Source organism: Mustela putorius, unplaced genomic scaffold, assembly GCF_011764305.1.
Source record: "Mustela putorius furo isolate JIRA1106 unplaced genomic scaffold, ASM1176430v1.1 tig00003850_pilon_pilon_pilon, whole genome shotgun sequence".
Lineage (NCBI taxonomy): Eukaryota > Metazoa > Chordata > Mammalia > Carnivora > Mustelidae > Mustela > Mustela putorius.
The window spans coordinates 5,819,692-5,839,786 of record NW_025422002.1 but is presented as its reverse complement, the minus strand read 5'-3'; the positions used below and the strand labels follow the sequence as shown (position 1 = coordinate 5,839,786).

Sequence of the window (20,095 nt, the reverse complement as noted above, 5' to 3'; positions counted from 1 at the left end):
AAATGTGTACCTTAGAAAAGAAAATTCTCAAAACGTAAAAGAATTCTAAAAGAGCAAATATATACAACAGTATTACTACAATTAACACTGTTATATGCTATTTTGAAAGCTGTTAAAAAAAATCAATCTCAAGAGTTTCATCAGGAATTCTTCTTGGTATCTGTAGATGATAGACACTGACTAAACTTATTGTGATAATCATTTCACAATATATGAAAGTCAAGCCATTATGTGATGTACCTTAAACTACACAGTGCCATATTTCAATTTTACATCAATAAAACTGGGTGGGGGAGAACAAAATAAATCCAAAACAAACAGAAGCAAATAGTAAGAGTAGTAATCATTAATATCGAACACGAAATCCACAGAAGTAAATCAATGGAACCAAGAGCTGATTCTCAAAAGACAACTAAAACTGATAAACGGACAGAAAAAAACAGGAGATACAAAATTACCACTATCATTAATGAAGGAAGGGATATCACTAAACTCTACAGATATTAAAAGTATTGTAGGAAATATTATAAACTCTATGCACATAAATTCAACAGCCCCACTGAAATGGACCAATTTCTTGAAAGTCACAACCTATCAAAACTAAACAGGAAGAAAAAAACTGAACAGTCCTCTGTCAATTAAAGAAATATAATTAGGGATTTTAAATTCCCTTTTTTTGCGGGGGGGAGTTCTTTTTTTTTTTTTAATTTTTTATGTAATTACTACCGTCAATGTGGGACTCACACTCACAACCCTGAGATCAATAGTCACATGCTCCACCAACTGAGCCAGTCAGGCACCACGATTTTAATATATCTTTAAACAATTTCCAGACCCAGGGGTGCCTGGGTGGCTCAGTGGGTTAAGCCTCTGCCTTAGGCTCAAAGTCATGATCTCAAGGTCCCGGGATCCAGCGCTGCATAGGGCTCCCTGCTCAGGTAGCCTGGGTTCCCCACCCCACACACCTGCCTCTCTGTCTACTTGTTATCTCTCTCTCCGACAAGTAAGTAAATAAATCTTTAATGAAAGTCTCCAGGGCACCTGGGTGGCTCAGTGGGTTAAGCCGCTGCCTTCGGCTCAGGTCATGATCTCAGGGTCCTGGGATCGAGTCCCACATCGGGCTCTCTGCTCAGTGGGGAGCCTGCTTCCTCCTCTCTCTCTCTGCCTGCCTCTCTGCCTACTTGTGATCTCCCTCTGTCAAATAAATAAATAAAATCTTTAGAAAGTCTCCAGACACAGATGGTGTCACTGGTGAATTCTACCAAACATTTTACTTTTAAAGATTTTATTTGTGAGAGAGAGAGAGAGCGTGTACAAGCAGGGCAGGATCCCTGATGAGCAAGGAGCCCCATGCAAAACTTGGTCCTGAGACGAAGGCAGATGATTTAATCCACTGAGCCACCCAGGTGTCCCCTACCAAACATTTAAATAAAAAATACCAGTTCTACATAATCTCTTCCCCAAAAATATCTCTTGTATATAGAGGCAAGAATATTTCCCAACCAATTTTATGAGTCTAGTATTATCCTGATACCAAAAAGTAGTTTACAATATTCAAAAATATGGACACGCTCCTAAACAAGTATAATGACATAGGACAGTAACAGGTAGCAAGAGTATGGATAGCTAGAAAATACATACCAATCTACATGAAGTTCTATAAACTAATGGATTTGTTTGTGATTTGGGGACAATAACCCTTGACTAAGGGAGATCTATCATTTGCTGAATGATCTAGCTCATCAATTTTGTTCAACCAAATGCTGGTGTGTAGAAGGTAGGAGAGTGGCAGAATACTAACCCAGGAGATTACTGGTGGTAAACCCACCAATGTTCTCTCATAACATAGGAAACATTTATTCAAACCTAAAATTTTCAGATACAACGAACCACAGTTCCACACATACAGCTGCATCCCTCACTCTGTCTTTTCTTACTGTACCTTGGATTAGTTTTAAGAAGTCCAGAAACCTGCTCTAACACTCACTAAATAGAGAATTAAGGACAAGACTAGAAGATCAGTCTGTGTTGGAATTTAGCCATGACTCTTAGTTCCTTCCTGATGAACCAACCAGAGAACATTATTTTTAAAACTGTTGTGCCTAGTCCCTAAAGTGAAGAAAACAAGCTAATCATATATTGTATGGGAAGATGCCATGACCACTGCTACCTCTGAAAAAATACAACTAGGAGGCCCACTGGGAGCTCTGCAAGCTTTGTATCACATATTGCCCTAATTTCTTTGAGACACAGGACACCCTGCAGGAATTAAATTGACTCATTCAGAATTCCCAGGTCCAACATCATCCATTAACTACTTTTGCTTCCCGTTCAGCTCCATTTCTTTAAAAGAATTTATACAGAGGTTTTTCTGGGCTATTAAGAAATCTAACTGGTGATGAACATTTTATATAATTTTCTGAGTCTATTTCATTCTACTTCCGAGACAATAAACTTCATTGCTCATTGAAACTGTAAGATCCATTAGTGGCTATTTAGATCTCCAATTAAATAAATGTCAGAGACATTGCTGAGAAGTTACCAGGAAAGTGTCTCCTAGTTTAGAATTTAACCCATAACTTCTACTGCTACTAAGAACTTTTAAATATTAGAATGAAAAAGCCTCCAAATGTAATGTAATATCCAAGGATTACAGCATATCATGCCAGACTACTGTGTATTCATGACCTCTTATTAGATCTCTTTCCCAACTAGAAGATAAATGAAATTCTTGAAACCTTGCTCCACAGGTCTATTATAAAACAGCAATACTCTCTTCCTTATCTTTTAAAAAAGACTACGCATCCCTGAAAGAAGTAGTGGAAGCAAGAAAATGTTTAGAAATACAATTCTGACATCAGGCTCTGCAGTAAACTAACTTTGGCACCTATTATTAGAATACACTAAAATCTGGATTTTAATTTCTTCATCCTTTATTTCCAACTTGGAACCTTTTCCTGCCTCTTGTTTATCTGCAACTTTATCTCCTCCACTAATGACATCATGTGGATTGCTTAGTGCTTTTCCCCACTGTAAAACTTTCAGTAACAATGCTTATGTTTTAAAATATTAAAGTTACTAATTCCCTAAAAACATTTTAAACCAGAATGCATCAAGTCTTTTAGCCCTCTGTTTACTTATGTATCAATAGAGACATCTCTGCTTCTACAGTTATCAGTTTGGCAGTACAGCATAGTTTGAATACCTTTTCTCTTTCAGAAGCTGTTTTTCACCCCCCTTGCTCTCTCTGGGTGTCCCTGAAGAAACACCAAACATTGTAAAGCTACTCCATTAGCCCAGTCAATGTTACCAGCACTGCTTCATACTGAAACACAGCTCTTAAATGATGGGCAGTCATGAAATACTGAGTCACTGTACAGTGCTCAGGTTCCAAACTGCTGTGTCTTCTAAATGCTACCATCATTTTTTATTCAGTAGCTGTCTACAAACCCACTTACTACCATCAGGTGGGGAGCTTGGCAAGGAGTTAGAAGTACAGGAAGAGGCTGGAGTGACAAGGATGTTTTCCAGCTATAATGTGGTTCCTGCATCAAGAATACATCATTGTTTTTAGTTAAGCCATATGTCACTGACTTAACACCATTAATAACAACAGTAATTATGATAATAGCAACATGATACCATTCACCTTACCTGCCTCATTTTACAGAAAAGAAAACTTGATATCAAGATCACAAGGTCACACACACAGCAGCAAAACTGGGATTTGAACCCATGTCTGAATTTCAAAACCCTAATGTTACTTTCTACTTGAGCATAATTCTTCAGGCATTTGAAAGTTACCTGTCAATAAATAAGCCAAGGCCATTACTCGTATAGACACTTGAAGTCTATGTTAGGTTGCTCAACCACAGGGACAACAAAATACAAACTCAATCACCAACTGAAAGACTATAAATTGATACTATACTAAGCATACATAGTAAAATACCAATTTAGGCCAATCACAATCTCTTCCACCAAACCAAAACTAGTAACTACAACCAAAGTTACCAAAAGGAAGACTTAAACCAAATAGACCAGCAAAATTTTCAGTATTTGCCCCAAACATCCTAGCACATCTATAACAGATTATGGCAAAGGATAGTCTAGAATTTCAGTTTCTCTCTCACAATGACAGAACTCTCATCAAGAATAAGAAATTGGTCCCTAATGGCCAGCATAACTCCATCCTGGAACTCAGAAACCTTTCAACCCCCTCTGAAACTAAATCCCTACTCAGTACTCACTTGAGGGCTGAGAAAAGATCCATTTCATCTGTCATCTAACTGGTACACATACTCCTGCCCTAATCCCCAAATATTACATCAATCACACTGATAATTATCAACTATGGAGCATTTATGCCAGGCACTATTTTGCTGATATATCTTACCTCACACCATGAGCCCATGGGACAACTATTCTCACTCCCGAATCACCAATGAAGAAACTGAAACTTTGAGGGGGTCACAAAGCTCAACAGGTCTAGAATTCAAATTTAGGCATGTCTGACCCAATATACTTAAACATTACCTTAACTACACTGTTTCACTCTATTAAGTCAATAATTACGAGCACCTCCTGAGTCATGCATAGAGTTATGCTTAAGGGATACAAATAAGAAAGTTTGCAGTCTGAAAGTGAAGACAGATAAGATGATAACAGACCCATATAAATATATACAATTTTGAACATATTGCTATGAAAAGAGAACAGAGAGCAATTAACTTGGTCTTAGAGAAGAGTTAAGGCAAGACTCCACAGATCTGGGGCGCCTGGGTGGCTCAGTGGGGTTAAGCCTCTGCCTTCGGCTCAGGTCATGATCTCGGAGTCCTGGGATGGGCCCCGCATCAGGCTCTCTGCTCAGCAGGGAGCCTGCTCCCCCTCCCACCCCCGTCTGTCTCTCTGCCTACTTGTGATCTGTCAAATAAATAAATAAAAATCTTTTTTAAAAATTAAAAAAAAAAAGAAGACTCCACAGATCTGAGATCCAAACAATATGTAAGGCAGTGCCATCTAGGGAAAAGGAGCACCAGGAGATAATGTATTGTAGAAAAAAGAAAAATGGCTTGGTATCTTGGGTGTCTTATTTTCCATCATTAACAATCTATCTAACATTTATTTAACAGCCTGATTTCTCCTTCTCCCCATAACCATCTTGCTAATTTTCAATGGCAAATTTAAACCCAACTCCAAAGTCTGCCCCCCCCCCAAAAAAAAGCCTATACGCACACACATACACTAAAATTTCCAAATGCTCCTAGGAAGAATAATATAGAGAAATATTAAAATACTCAGTAGGGGCGCCTGGGTGGCTCAGTGGGTTAAAGCCTCTGCCTTTGGCTCAGGTCATGATCCCAGGGTCCTGGGATTGGGCCCCGCGTCGGGCTCTCTGCTCCGCGGGGAGCCTGCTTCCTCCTCTCTCTCACTCTCTGCCTGCCTCTCTGCCTACTTGTGATCTCTGTCTGTCAAGTAAATAAATAAAATCTTTAAAAAAAAAAATACTCAGTAAAAGAGACTTAAAGTATTTGGCAATAAATTGCTAAGGAAAGCTAAAAATGGCTAAGGAACACCACAAGAGGTGATGTCCCATTTCCAAACTAGTCTCAGTCACAAGACTTGGAAGAGCTGTACTGTATCAAGTGGCAAAACAAGGTCCTAAAGGATTTGTCTGTAAACAAGGATTCATCATAGCTCACTTTTTAATGGAATAGAACATTCAGGCCAAGTTATAGTTGTATCCCAGACCTATCTCAAAACTGTGTCACTTAACCTCTTTTTTCCTTTTATAAGCCAGTGAGTATCTACTTAACAAGGGAGCTAAAAGAATCATATAATGCTTTGTGTATGAATGCACTTCATAAAATAGTCAACTGTTCCACTAAAAAAAAATAAATGAAAAGATTTTCACTGAACACCCCTTGTGTGTTGGAGATAGTAGAAAAGGATGACTAAGAAATAATAGGATGGGGTCACCTGGGTGGCTTAGTGGGTTAAAATCTCTGCCTTTGGCTCAGGTCATGGTCTCCTGGGATGTCCTGGGATGGAGCCCCACATTGGGCTCTCTGCTCAGCGGGGAGCCTGCTTCTCCCTCTCTCTGCCTGCCTCTCTGCCTCCTTGTGATCTCTGTCAAATGAATAAATAAATCTTAAAAAAAAAAAAAAAGAAATAGTAGGATGTATAGTAACATTACATTACTATCCTTAAGTATAACATAGTATAGAGGCTCCTGGATGGTTCAGTTGGTTAAGCTTCTGACTGCGGATTTCAGCTTGGGTTATGATCTCAGTGTTGTGAGATCAAGGCCCATGTCAGACTACGCACTTGGTATGGAGTCAGCTTGTCCCTTTCCCTCTGCTCCTAAATAAATCTCTTAGCAAACATCAAACAACCTAAGTGGGATAAGGAGATTGGGGATCACAATTTCTTTTCAATCACACAGTAAAATAATCAGTAATGGAAACCAGTAAGAGAGAAAAATACTCTAATACTATCCAGTACCTAAAAAAATCACAACTTAAATCCCAAGAGATCAGATATCCTTTATGTTTAAAGCACAACAAGCTACACATATCAACTTTTCTCTTCAGTAGAAAGACAGTATGTAAAACTAAACCATATTTTCCAGGGATAGAAAACATTTCCCTCCAAATTAAATAGTGAAGGCTTCCAAGCCTACAAGAGCCTGAGCCACTTTGAATATACAGCCTTCATTCAGCTGCTTGGAGGGCCTGTGGATTAGGCCCTCAGAATTCTGGACAGCCTGCAATCTGGGCACAGACTCATGTACACAGGCACCATAAACAAATCAAGATACCCCAAATGCAATTCTGGAGGAGTGGAGAACATTTTGTAACGTTTGCAAAGTAAGTAATCAGCAGGGTAGGATAACTGACACAAATCACAGGAAAAAGTACTCTACAAGATTATTTTGAAGAGAAACTCAACTACTTTCTAAGTTTCCTACTACACGGATAAAGATACAAATTGAAATGTTAATTCTCAGTTTTAGTCCCACCATATCTAAAAATAATAGCATGAATGCACTTCCCATATATAAATTCACTTTATATCATAATCATATAATACATTTTATACTCAACTCATTCCTCTGTCTTCTAAACTCATTCCCCCTTCTCCACCCCATATTCACTACTTGATCAAACAACCATATTTCCCAACATTCACTGAACTCCTTAAAAAAGTCTCTGACAACAAATCCCCCTTTGCCCTACACATCTGGTTCAACCACTGAACTGCACCCACTGGCAGCCCCTGGGTGGCTCAGTAGTTAAGTGTCTGCCTTGAGCTCGGGTCACAGTCCCAGGGTAGAGGGATGAAGCCCTGCACTGGGCTCCCCACTCGGTGTGAAGCTTAATTCTCCCTCTCCCACTCCCACTGCTTGTGCTCCCTCTCTCGCTGTGTCTCCCTCTACCAAATAAATAAATAAAATCTTTAAAAAAAATTTTTTTTAATTGCACCCATTCTACTTCCATAATAAAGCTGTCTTTTCCTTACTCCTTAACTCAGTATCTCTCAATCAGATCTTTGTAATAGCCTTGTGACCAAGCTCCTTTTCACTGGTCTCTTTATTGATAACTAAATTCATCCTCTGAAAAACAGGTCTTACTTCATTCCCTCAAACAAAATTCTTCAATGGCTCTCCATGCATACTGATTTACTTTTGCAGTCTTTTGTTTTCTCCCTCATGCAAGTTACATGTAATACAACAAATTTCTTTCCCTCAATTGTGTCCTTCCTACTCCCACTGTTCCTTCTTGAACATCTTTTCTTCCCTCCATAATACTGGAAGCTGCACAAGGGAAGGAACCATGCCTGTTTTGTTCCTCACTATATCTATGCCACCTAGAACACTATATCAAATACTCACTGAATAAAGGAAAACCACTCTACTCTCAAAGTTCACTTAAGGGCACCTGGGTAGCTCAGTTGGTTAAGCCATCTGCCTTTGGCTCAGGTCATGATCTCAGGTTCCTGGGATCAAGCGCATAGGGTCTTTGCTCAGCAGGGAGTCTGTTTCTCCCTCTCACTTTCTCTTTGTGCTTTCTCTTTCAAATAAATAAAATCTATAAAAAAAAAAAAAAAGGCAGTTCACTTTAGTGGCCACTCCCACCAAGGTCCTACTAAACTGCCTTTCTAAAATACCTGCAATGTCTTAGTCAAGTGAGGGTGGCATTTTGTGCCAATCTTAAGGCACTTAGTATTTGTATCCTATACATACATGGCTAATATGAAGCACATATTCTACGACAAACAACTTTGTCTGGTACATTTAGGAACCATCTATCACAAAAGCTTGTACAGAGTTTAAGTATACATAAATACACTTTGTTGCTATATTCATTCATTCACTCAATATTTACAGAGCTTATTACATGCAGGGCATAGTGCTTTGCACTAAAATGCAGTACTGAAAAAAGGACAAAGCTCTGCCCCTATGGAACTTACATTCATAATAAAGACAAAGGTAATAAACAAGCGAATTTCTTAAGGCAGCAAGTACAATGAAAATTACAGTGGAGGTGGTATGATCAATCCTAACTTGGGAAGACACATGCAAGAGACAGGATGAAAGAAGTATGTAAAGGTTAAAACTGGTCAAACTGGCCCACATTCAGACACGCTGAAGAAAATTACAAAAACAAAGTTTTGGGCACAAACATTTTAATCACTCAGTAATGGAAAATAATATCTGCAACCAAAATATACATATGCTGATTAATTAAAGCCTATTAACATCCATTTCATTTAACTTTTTTTGGAAAAGGATAGAGGTTGGGTCCCTGGATTGAGAAGAAGGGGATCAAAAGCTCCATGTTGGGGCTCCTGGATGGCTCAGTAGGTTAAGCATTTGCCTTCAGCTTGAGTCACAATCCCAGGGTCCTGGGATTAAAGCCCCATATCCGCAGAGAGTCTGCTTCTCTGCTCCTCCCTGCTCCCGGCCCATGCTCACTCTCTCTCTCAGATGAATATAATCTTAATAAATAAAATTTTAAAAGCAAATACAAGTTCCACCTTGAACTTACTGAACTTGAGTTGCCTTTTAGCCATCAAAGTAGGTAAGTCAAAGAGACTACATGAAATCACTCAGAAGGTACAACATGATCCTGCCACAACTGCATATACTGTACATTATGCTAGGTGAAAAAAGAAAGAGAAAAACACTTACATGTGAAATCTTTAAAAAAACAAAAAACAAGTAGTACTCAGAGAACAGACTGATAGCTGCCAGAGGCAGGACATAAAGGATGGTGGCAGAATAAATAGGTAAAGGGTACCAAAAGGTACAACCTTCCAATTACAAAATAAATAAGAGGTAATGTACAGCATGGTGACTTTAGGTAATAATACTATACTGTATATTTCAAAGTTGCTAAGAAGTAAATCTTAATAGTTCTCATCACGAGTTTAAAAAAAATTATAACTATGCGTGGTGATGGATGTTAACTAGACTGTGAGGATCATTTTGCAATATATACAAATATGCAGTCATTATGTTATACACCTAAAATTATTATCATACGTTAATTTACCTCAATAGCAAAAAAAAGCATATATTTTTATATATTTAAAACGACAGAGAGAAAATAGGAAGGATATACAACTTAATATTAATAGTCATTAAATCCAAGTGGTATTAAAAATTTTTTGTTTTCTATTTTTTTTATTTGACAGAGATCACAAGTAGGCAGAGAGGCAGGCAGGGGGGATATACTCTTTTTTAAAACAATATGGATTCTCTTATTCTTTTTAAGAAACAAATGTTTTTAAGTTTTTAAATTCAGCCACTGAGTGAAGAAAATAGTAAGATCAAAATAAAGAAACCAAAAGCCAGGAGTGAAAAAAGCTAGATTTTGGAGGCAGAAAAATTGGGTTTCTTCCATTTCCTAGTTTTTCCTCTGATAAGAACTATTTAAAAATAATGAAGTCCATATACTTGTATTCAAATTTTTTCCATAGAAAAACGTGCTGGCAAGAAAAAGTAGGTCTAGTGATCAATGTCTAAACCAGACCTCAACCCACCTTCACAGAGGACTCTGACAAAAGCTCTTTCTGGTCTAGCCTGCATACAGTCTCAAGTGTACTCAAGTACTGCATACAGTACATTTCTCATCTCAAAGAGGATGGGCTACCACACAGTATACTTACTGCCTGCTGGGGCTTGCAAATTTATGGCTGTCAACAGTGATTAAACCTACTCTAATCTTAAATCTTGGTTTAAAAACTAAAACAAACAGGAAAATGGACACCAAAGTTTTGGTCTTATCCAAATTTAAAATTACAATCTAAGCATACACGTGTACAGGTCACCTAAATTCTAGAGGGCAGGTAGTGCTGCCAAGGGCCACTCTTTTCTTCTTGTAGGGATCAGTCTATCTTTCTACCTTTTACTGTGAAGCGACATTCTTAACTCTCATTCTTAACACTATGTACGCTTTGCATACTGAAATATGAAAACGGATATGTGGGTTCATAAAAACATTTTTCTTAATGTTATATTGAGAAAATAAGTCTATTCGAAAATATATTTTGAGCACCTAGTATGTGTCAGGCACGTTTCAGGGTACTGGAATGTTATCGGTGAACAACGCAACAAAAAACCTTGCCCTCAAGAAGAGCACACTACAGTAATCTATCTAGCAGCTACCATTTATGAAGCACTTCCATATTACTTGCCTTGTTTTGAACACTGTTCAGAATGTTTTACCAGTATTAACTCAAAACAACTCTTTGAGGTAGAAACTACTATTATTTCCCATTTTACATGTAAGGAAACAGACACTAAGGTGTTAAAAACTTGCCAAAAATAAGACAAGTCAAAGAAGAAGAGTCAACATTTGAACCTCAATAGTCTGGCTCTCAGTTCCTAACCTCTATGCCATTTACCTCATGTAGCCACTTAAACATATTCCAAATAAACTCATTCATACCATGTTCATATGCCAACAAATTAAGGCTCAAAATACATTCTTAGAGTAATACTACTTAGGTAGAGCTAAAGTAATTATTATCAAGTAAATCTGTAAAAAGACATTTTTAGGATCATTTTGCCAATCATCATCCAAGTTTTTTTTTTTTAAATAACAAATGGTTCTTTTCCTAACTCCGCTTAGATGGAAAAGCTTCAATTTTCAAGTAGAAATGTCACTACTTAGATACCTGAAACCTAAAATTATTGTCAGTATCACAATTTTTTAAAAAATACAGTATTCTTAAAGATGATTTTAAAATGAACCCTAAAGCTGTAATTTTTTTAAATATAAAAGAAATTTCCTTTTGGAATATGAAATAAGAATATTATTCTACTGTAAGAAACTAGACAAACTGAAATCAGATCCAAATACAAGACCCATGTCTAATTTAAGAAACAGTGTAACCTTTAAAAAAAAAAAAATAGCACAACAGAATGTAAGCCTTGTGGTTTTGACTTTGAAGAAAGAAATTAACTCAAATTATCCCATTAGAGATTCCAATTTTGGTTTGATACATCCCAGAAAAACTAAATGCCTTAAATTATCATTCAATTTTGAACATTCAGCAAATAGGTTAATAATTTTTTCTTAGTTTTTTCCTATATGAGCACAAAAGACAATAATCAACTTTTAATAATTATAAATGATATTCAAATTATTAATTTTAAAAATTCATATGCTATAGCCTCAAAAATGGTCTACTTGGCAAACATTCTTTTCCTTTTTTTTTTTTTTTTTTAAGAGAGAGACAGGTGGTAGAATAGAAGGGCAGAGAGGGGGAGAGAGAGAAAATCTTAAACAAGCTCCAAACCCAGCACAGAGCCAATAAGGACTGGATCTCATGACCCTGAGATCATGACCTGAGTCAAAATCAAAAGTCGGATGTTTAACCAACTGAGCTATCCACGCATCCTTACTTGGCAAACTTTCTGAGATTCTGATATAGAAAAGAATATTTTCTAATACACCACCCCCACCCCTGGAAGAAAAGCAGCATCACACTATAAAAGGACAAGATTAGGTAAGGACTGCATGGAAATATGCCAGATTCCTGGAATACAAATCTTAATGCAATCCACCATTAAGTTTAAAACAAATCAGATCCAGATAGCTAAAGAGGATAAGCTGCATTTATATGACTTGCCAGCAAAATCCAATAAAAAAGAGAATTGAGAAAGGCATTATGTTCTCTATAGTCCCAGTCTTAGTAGTTGCTGAAACATAGATACGTCTTTAAACATTAAACAGAGGCAGAGCAATTACCTAATAGAATAGTTTAAAAATACTGCTGGTTTACTTATCAACAAAACTAAGTATGTTTTGCCCTAAAAATAACAAGGGGCAAGTGCTTAGCTGACGTCCAACCCTATATATGAAATCTGTTAAGAGGACATTCTCAAGTAAGAGTGCATACTTTACTTTCTGAAAAGCAGTTTGGCCGTTTGACATGCAATATGTTCCTATCTTCTGACCTAGTGATGTAACTCTGGAACTCATCCTTAGGAAATACAGAACACACTGATGTACACTAGCAAAACACAAAATTACTCAAAAGTCCAATAATGAGGAAATGATCAAAAATATTATGGTACAGCCACGAGATATGCCATAACAATAAATTATAAAGGCATTAAAATGGTTTTACACACAGAAAAATATATACACCATAATTAAAACAAACTAGGTATCATGTCAAAACTTTTAAAAAGTGTTTGGAGGGGCGCCTGGGTGGCTCAGTGGGTTAAAGCCTCTGCCTTCGGCTCAGGTCATGATCTCAGGTTCCTAGGATCGAGCCCCACATCGGGCTCCCTGCTGGGCAGGAAGCCTGCTTCTTCCTCTCTCTCTGCCTGCCTCTCTGCCTACTTGTGATCTCTGTCTGTCAAATAAATAAATAAAAATCTTAAAAAAAAAAAGGTGTTTGGATATATCCATTAAAAAAAAGAATAGATAGATAGATAGATAGATAGATAGATAAATAGGGGCAGCACCTGGGTGGCTCAGTTGGTTAAGTGTCTGCCTTTGCCTCAGCTAATGAGATTAGGATCCTGGGCTGGAGCCTCCTGTATGCTTCTCCCTTGGCCTCTGCTTCTCCCCCCTTCACCCCCCCCCCCCGACTCCTGCTCTCTCTCAAAACAAATATATAAATAAAAAAATTTTTTAAATAATAATAAAGACAAAAAGGAACTACTTTGAAATACTGACAATAGGTAACGCTGGATAATGAAGACAGGTTTCTTCTACTTTAGGGATGCCTGGGTGGTTCAGTCATTAAACATCTACCTTCAGCTCAGGGCATGATCCCATGATCCTGGGATGAGCCCCACATCCAGCTCCCTGCTTGGCAGGAAGCCTGCTTCTCCCTCTCTCACTCCCCCTGCTTGTATTCCCTCTCTCACTGTGTCTCTCTCTGTCAAATAAATAAATAAAATCTTTTAAAAAAGAAAGTTTTCTCTACTTTATACTATCCTTTTCAAATTTCTACTAATGACCCTGTCTTATTTTGATAATCAGGAAAAAAATCTAAAAATAATATTTAAGTAACTAGTTTTTATAGGAGCAATGCATTTTGTATCCATGTTCAGTAATAATCCACTTTATCTCTGAGAAGGTTAAAAAGAGCTTTAAGTTGTGAGATAGCTAAGTCAGTAATTTAAAATGGATTATTGCACTATAACAACTTCTTAATGAGAACATTTGACTTTTGATATTCTAGGTCTGCATGGAAAAAATAACGGGAATAGGGAAGAGGGTAAAGAACTTGGAAGAGAAGCTCCTTGGCAAGATGCCTCATGTGCTATAATTCCAAACGTGAATTTGAAGACCACCTCACTGGAAGGCTACTTTCTACAATAAAATTACAAACATACTAACCTGTAGACTTGAGCCACATTACGGTTTCTTTAAAAACTATTTTCCCTATTCTTACGGTTTCTTTAAAAACTATTTTCCCCATTCTTACTCCAGAGTAATTAAGAAATAAACATTCTGATCAAACCCAGAATTATTTCTGCTTTTTAAAGAAAATAAACATAACTCAGTAACTCAACAATGCCTGTTAGCCAGTTATTTAAACGTCCAAATATAATATAATTTATATACACATCTTTATACTTTATATAATCATTCTTTCCCCTTAATTCATGTCCTCATATATACATAGAAAGATATACACACACAAACACACACACACAAAGTCCTCAAAAGTTAATCAACATGCTTCTGATGCCTGTGTTTAAAATGTTATCTAGATTCATAACAAGAGTATATTTATGAACATATTTTTTAAAAAGTTTTTTTAAAAGATTAAAGTCTCCTAATCTACAGCTCTATGATCCTAATCTCAGCTAGACTTCACAGAGGTAGAAGAAAATTAGAAAGTGAACTAGCCCCTAAGTTCTAATTTTATCTCTGCTACTAGTTAGCTGTCTTACAAATTTCACTTACTTTTCGGGATTCTCCAGCTACACCTATTAAAAGGGAGTAAAATTAGACCAGTTTAAAGTTTCTACAAACTCTGAAAAACTGATTCTGGGGCACCTAGGTGGCTCAATCGTTTGAGCATCTGACTCTCGGTTTTGCCTAAAGTCATAATCTCAGGGTCCTGGGACCCAGCCCCAGGGGAGCTTCACGCTCAGCAAGGAGTCAGTTTTAAATTCTCTTCTTTTGCCCCTCCCCCACACACATGCTAAAGAGCCTGTGCTCTCTCCCTCCCTCTCCCTAAAATAAACAATCTTAAAAAAAAAAAAAAAAGATTCTAGGTTCAAATTTCTACTATTGTTCCAAATACTTTATTTTCCTAATTCTCAGCAGTAATAAACTTTTCCTTGGATTAACCAATTTTGTATCAATACTTCACAAAAATGTAAACTTTTACACTATTCATTTTTTTTTAAGATTTTATTTATTTATTTGACAGAGAGAAATCACAAGTAGACAGAGAGGCAGGCAGAGAGAGAGAGAGGGAAGCAGGCTCCCTGCTGAGCAGAGAGTCCGATGCGGGACTCGATCCCAGGACCCTGAGATCATGACCTGAGCCGAAGGCAGTGGCTTAACCCAGTGAGCCACCCAGATTCCCCTACACTATTCATTTCTAAAACACACTCTATCTATAAAAGTTAGCCTATAACACTTTGGTAAATACTATTAAACATTTCTTAGGAATTCCTGTAACCCATGTAAGAGTCTCTGCTAAAGATTACTCAACATACATTACACATATAGGACACATGATTTATTACGCAATAACTGCCATAATACTTAGCAATAAGCAATAATATTTCATTCCCTAACGTTAATGACAAAATTAAGGACCAGAGTTTTTTAATGTTCAAAACAAAGACAACACTCTATATGTTCAGGGTGTCTATGTAAAAAATATTAGATAAAATCAAGTATCATTCCATTTTTGAAACAAGAATATGAATTTTAGGAATGAACCTCTCTGTTAATAAAATGCCTAATTTCAGAATGAGCCAAACCGTACAAAATAATGCAGCTTCACAAACCTTTTGAGTGAGTTAAATGATTATTTCTGAAATTTTTCTTAACTTTTTTTTTTTTTAAGATTTTATTTATTTATTTGACAGAGAGAGATCACAAGTAGGCAGAGAGGCAGGCAGAGAGAGAGAGGAGGAAGCAGGCTCCCTGCTGAGCAGAGAGCCCTATGCGGGACTCGATCCCAGGACCCTGAGATCATGACCTGAGCTGAAGGCAGCGGCTTAACCCACTGAGCCACCCAGGCGCCCTTTTCTTAACTTTTAAAGCAGAAGATAAAGAAAGCCGCATTTTATGCAAAAAGTCAACTTTTACCAAAAGAAAACTGGCATTCATGAGGCTTTTCATACTGGGCAAGCTACTTTCTCAAGAGACACAAAGTACTCAAACCATCGGTGTTTGAGTCTACAAATCAAATATTTTATACAAAATACAAAGAATAGTTCAATTAATTTTTTCAAATATAAGGCTAAATTTACTATTTTGGAAATATTGTTTTTATCTAAAAGTCTGTAAAAATTACTAACCTTTTCCTTGTCCTCAATATTTTCTTAATAATCACATATTTAAGTTAGAGTCTGAGTTTTGTTTTTTTTTTTAAAGGTATGAAATCGGGGCGCCTGGGTGGCTCAGTGGGTTAAAGCCTCTGCCTTCAGCTCATGTCTCCATCCCAGTGTCCTGGAATCAAGCCCCACATCCGGCTCTCTGCTCAGCAGGAAGCCTGCTTCCTCCTCTCTCTGCCTGCCTCTCTGCCTACTTGTGATCTCTGCCTGTAAAATAAATAAATAAAATACTTTTTTAAAAAAAGGTATCAAATTTACAGAGGTTTCTTTTTTCTCAGCATCTTAAATGCTACAACCAACTACAGTCCAGATTTTTTTCTAAGCCAAACCTATCCACATCATAATTCAAAATGAACTGTTTAATTAAAAAAAATAATGGAACCACCAGTTAGTTCACTTGGAAGTCAAAAGGTTTCCAGAAGCTCTGCTGTTAAAATAATCTAATACAATATTTTTTAATGGGGGGGTGTGCATGATGTGATTATTTGCTACAATCCACAAATCCACTACTGGAAGCCACATTTAGATAAATCAGTTTCAAGGAAAGAAATGACCCCAGCTAATGACCTTCTGAATATTGTTTAAAACACTGTGTCTGCATTAAAGAAGTGTATCTGCTACAAATAACAGCACCACTTACCTAGTCCCTTCTATGGGGAGCATGGTGCTAGTCACTTAACATCCGTCATTTCATTTACTGCCCAGAACAACTCTTTAACAAACCTATTATCATCTCTATTTAATAGATGAGAAAAAAAGGACTGAAAGAGGATACAAAGCTGCTAAGTGGCAGAGCCAGAATGCAAACCCACAGTTCCTTGACTTGAAAGTTCTTGTTCACATTAAGCCAAACCGTCTATGAAAAATACAGTAAGCATGATTTTCAGGCTTATGTCTTTACAAGCTCTTCAAAGATTTACTGAACTTTTTCAGGTTTCCCAAGCATAACTACTCTGCAACAAATACAACAATTAATTGTAGTAATGCACCTACATGTACACTGTATATTAACTGAGTCTCGTCAAAAGGATAGGGTTCTAAGGAGACTCCAATTCTTTTTTTTTTTTTTAAGATTTTATTTATTTATTTGACAGAAAAAGAGCACAAGCAGGCAGAATGGCAGGCACAGAGAGAGAAAGGGAAGCAGGCTCCCTGCAGAGCAGAGAGTCAGATGTGGGGCTCAATCCCAGGACCCCGGGATCATGACCTGAGGCGAAGGCAGAGGCTTTAACCCTATGAGCCACCCAGTTGCCCCAGGAGACTTCAATACTTATCTGAAAGGAAAACCAGAAAATCTACAATTAACTGAGATCTTATCTTTTCTGTATGGTATAAAAACTCTAGTACAGGGGCACCTGGGTGGCTCAGACAGTTAAGCATCTGCCTTAGGCTCAGGTCATGATCCAAGGGTCTTGGGGTTGAGTCCTGCATCAGGCTCCCTGCTCATCCCGAGTCTGCTTCTCCCTCTCCCCCTACCTCTACCTCTACCCCCTGCTTGCACTCGCTCTCTCTCACATGCTCTCAAATAAATATTTAAAATAAATAAAAGCTCTAGCATGAGTATTTAGCTAAAATCTTTTAAATTAGTTTTAGTGCTATCATATACTTTCCACTCAACCTGTTGCAAAGATAGTTATCTCGAGCCAAAAACATATCACAAAAGGAGCCAAACACATAGATAAATTTTCTTTTACACTTCTATGCAATGTTCCTCAAAGGAAGTCTGGATCTCTGCTAATCTTTTTCTTCAAGTCTTACTCTGCTGCTCCATTACTGCAGGACTAAGAGTCACATGTTACCTATTTTCTCCCACAAAGGAGCTGTGTTTGAATCATTCCTGTAACCAAACCAGTTGGGCAACTCGTCTATTAAATAAGGATTCCAACCATTACCTAAAAGATGGAAGGACTGCTGCCATCTCTCTTAGAACAGTTCTGAAGCTTATCCCTGACAAGTACAAGCACCTATCAGCTAAAAGTGAGTCACATCAACTCCCTGCCTCTAAATTAAGATTGAAGAGAATCTTTTCCTCTCTTATTCCTTCCCCAGCTAACCACCCAAGCAAAATGTAATCATCATCCTTCCACTCAATCACTGGGGAATAAACACCACATCGTATACAGGTTCCCAGGGCAATTTCCTCGCTAGAAACCCATTTCCCGGGCCTGGAACAGACTATGTTCCTGCCCAGTCTCTTGCCCACCCTCCCTTTCAAGGAAAAATCACCCTCACAAAAAGATCAACCCTTCTTCCTTTTCCAAGGAAGCTGAGTGACTACAGATGCATCTTTTCCGACTCCTGGCTCTGAAAAAGCAGAAACCCCTAACTGCCTGGCTAAATAAATGCTGAGGGCTACAGCGAACTGGACTGGCTGGAAGGGTTTCTCCCCAGTTTCTACCAGCGAGACCAGCAGCAATAAACTCGGTTCCCCGCCCCCCCCACAGGGGAACGACTGAAACCTAGTAACTAAATTACAGGGAACATACTGCCCACGGAATCCGACAGCCCACACGGGTCTCCTGCTTGCCTCCCGATGGGGCTCTCCGTCCGGAGTGGCTACTGGAGGGACGCTCTGGAGTCTCACGCGTCCTCACAGGACCGAGGGACAGCTTGCCAAATCCCACCCCTCGGGGAACTGACAGGCGTTAACCCTGCAGGTACCCCCACAGACCAAATCCAAAGGAAACTCAATCCTTAAAAACGCGACAAGGCCGATTTTACCCCTTCCAAGCTCCGGCCGCGCTGAGAACCTCGCTTTCGGTAGAAGGTGACTAAATAGAATTAACCCTTAGACTGCCGATCCAGCGCTACCCCTCGGTCACCAACACGCGGGAACTCCAAACCTCGGCCCCCGCGGGGGTGACAGGAACGGCTTGCCTCCTCCCCTCGTCCCACTCTCACTAGCCCCACCGCGCTGAGGGCAGCCCCGGCCCGGGCCTTCGGGCAAGAGCCGGGCGGGCGGGACTCGCGGGCTGCGGCGCCCCGGGCGGGTGAGCGGGCGGCACTCACCGCGATGACATTGACGAAGGTGGTCTTGCCGGAGTACTGCAGCCCCACCAGCGTCAGCTCCATCTCCTCCTTCCAGAAGAGCGAGCGAAACCAGTCCAGCAGGCGGGAGATGAGCGCCAACATGATGGCGGCCGGGAGGGAGAAGGAACGGGCGGGCGGGAGGACGGCAGCAGCGACGGCACCCACACGAGCGGGCCTCAGCCCCGACCCCTCAACGGCTCCTCGGGGCCGCGGCGCACCACGGGCGGACACAGGCGGGCGGCGGCGGCCGAAGCCAGGAAGCCGAGCGGGTCATATGACTCGCCCTACCCCACACGCTCGTCCGCGCGCCACCACCGGCACACACGGCAAGAGCGACGTGGCCTGTCCGGCCAGGTGCGTCGGCCGCCTGCAGCGCCACCTTCTGGAGCCTCCCTGCAGCACCGGCGCCGGGGAGCTGTCCCTGGGCTCCCTACCACCCCTTCCTTACTCATTAACGCTGATTAGCTAGCTCATCGTTCTTTCTACAGTTGTTTATTGACAGTCGGCTCTATGCGGAAAATCTTCAAGACTCTGGGAGATTGAGCATGGAATAAAAATCCCTTCCTACATTTTTGGTATTAGCAAAAGCAGGAGAGCCACAAATGTTCATCAAGCAGAAACTGATTTAAAAAATCAGTGTGGCCCCCCAAAGGGAATATTATGCAGCTGTAAAAACAAATAAGGAAATTCTCTATGAACTGAATGAAATGATGTCCTGGAAATGTTTTCAAGGACTGTAAATACTATGTACATATATATACAAGAATGTATTGTATTTGCAAAAAGAAATCCTAGAAGACCAATAAAAACGGTTTCTTATGAGCTAGAAGAAACTGAATGGCCAGAGACAGGAATGGGAATAAGACTTCTCTAGGTATCTTTTGTTTGTTTGTTTGTTTTTTAAGGATTTTATTTATTTATTTGACAGACAGAGATCACAAGCAGGCAGAGAGGCAGGCAGAGAGAGAGAGGAAGGGAAGCAGGCCCCCCGCTGAGCAGAGAGCCCAATGC

The 20,095-nt window shown here is 39.2% G+C and overlaps 1 protein-coding gene across 1 annotated transcript in view; it reads right to left on the bottom strand.

Moving 5' to 3' along the window:
- The window catches only part of ARL8B (ADP ribosylation factor like GTPase 8B), a 52,195-nt gene extending 32,792 nt beyond the window's left edge, over window positions 1-19,403 (bottom strand). Inside the window, 2 exon segments of the mRNA XM_004738418.3 lie at window positions 19,064-19,237; window positions 19,239-19,403. Coding sequence (XP_004738475.2) covers window positions 19,064-19,237; window positions 19,239-19,358 — 294 coding nt within the window. The 5' untranslated portion in view covers window positions 19,359-19,403.
- Between the last annotated feature and the right edge of the window lie 692 nt (window positions 19,404-20,095).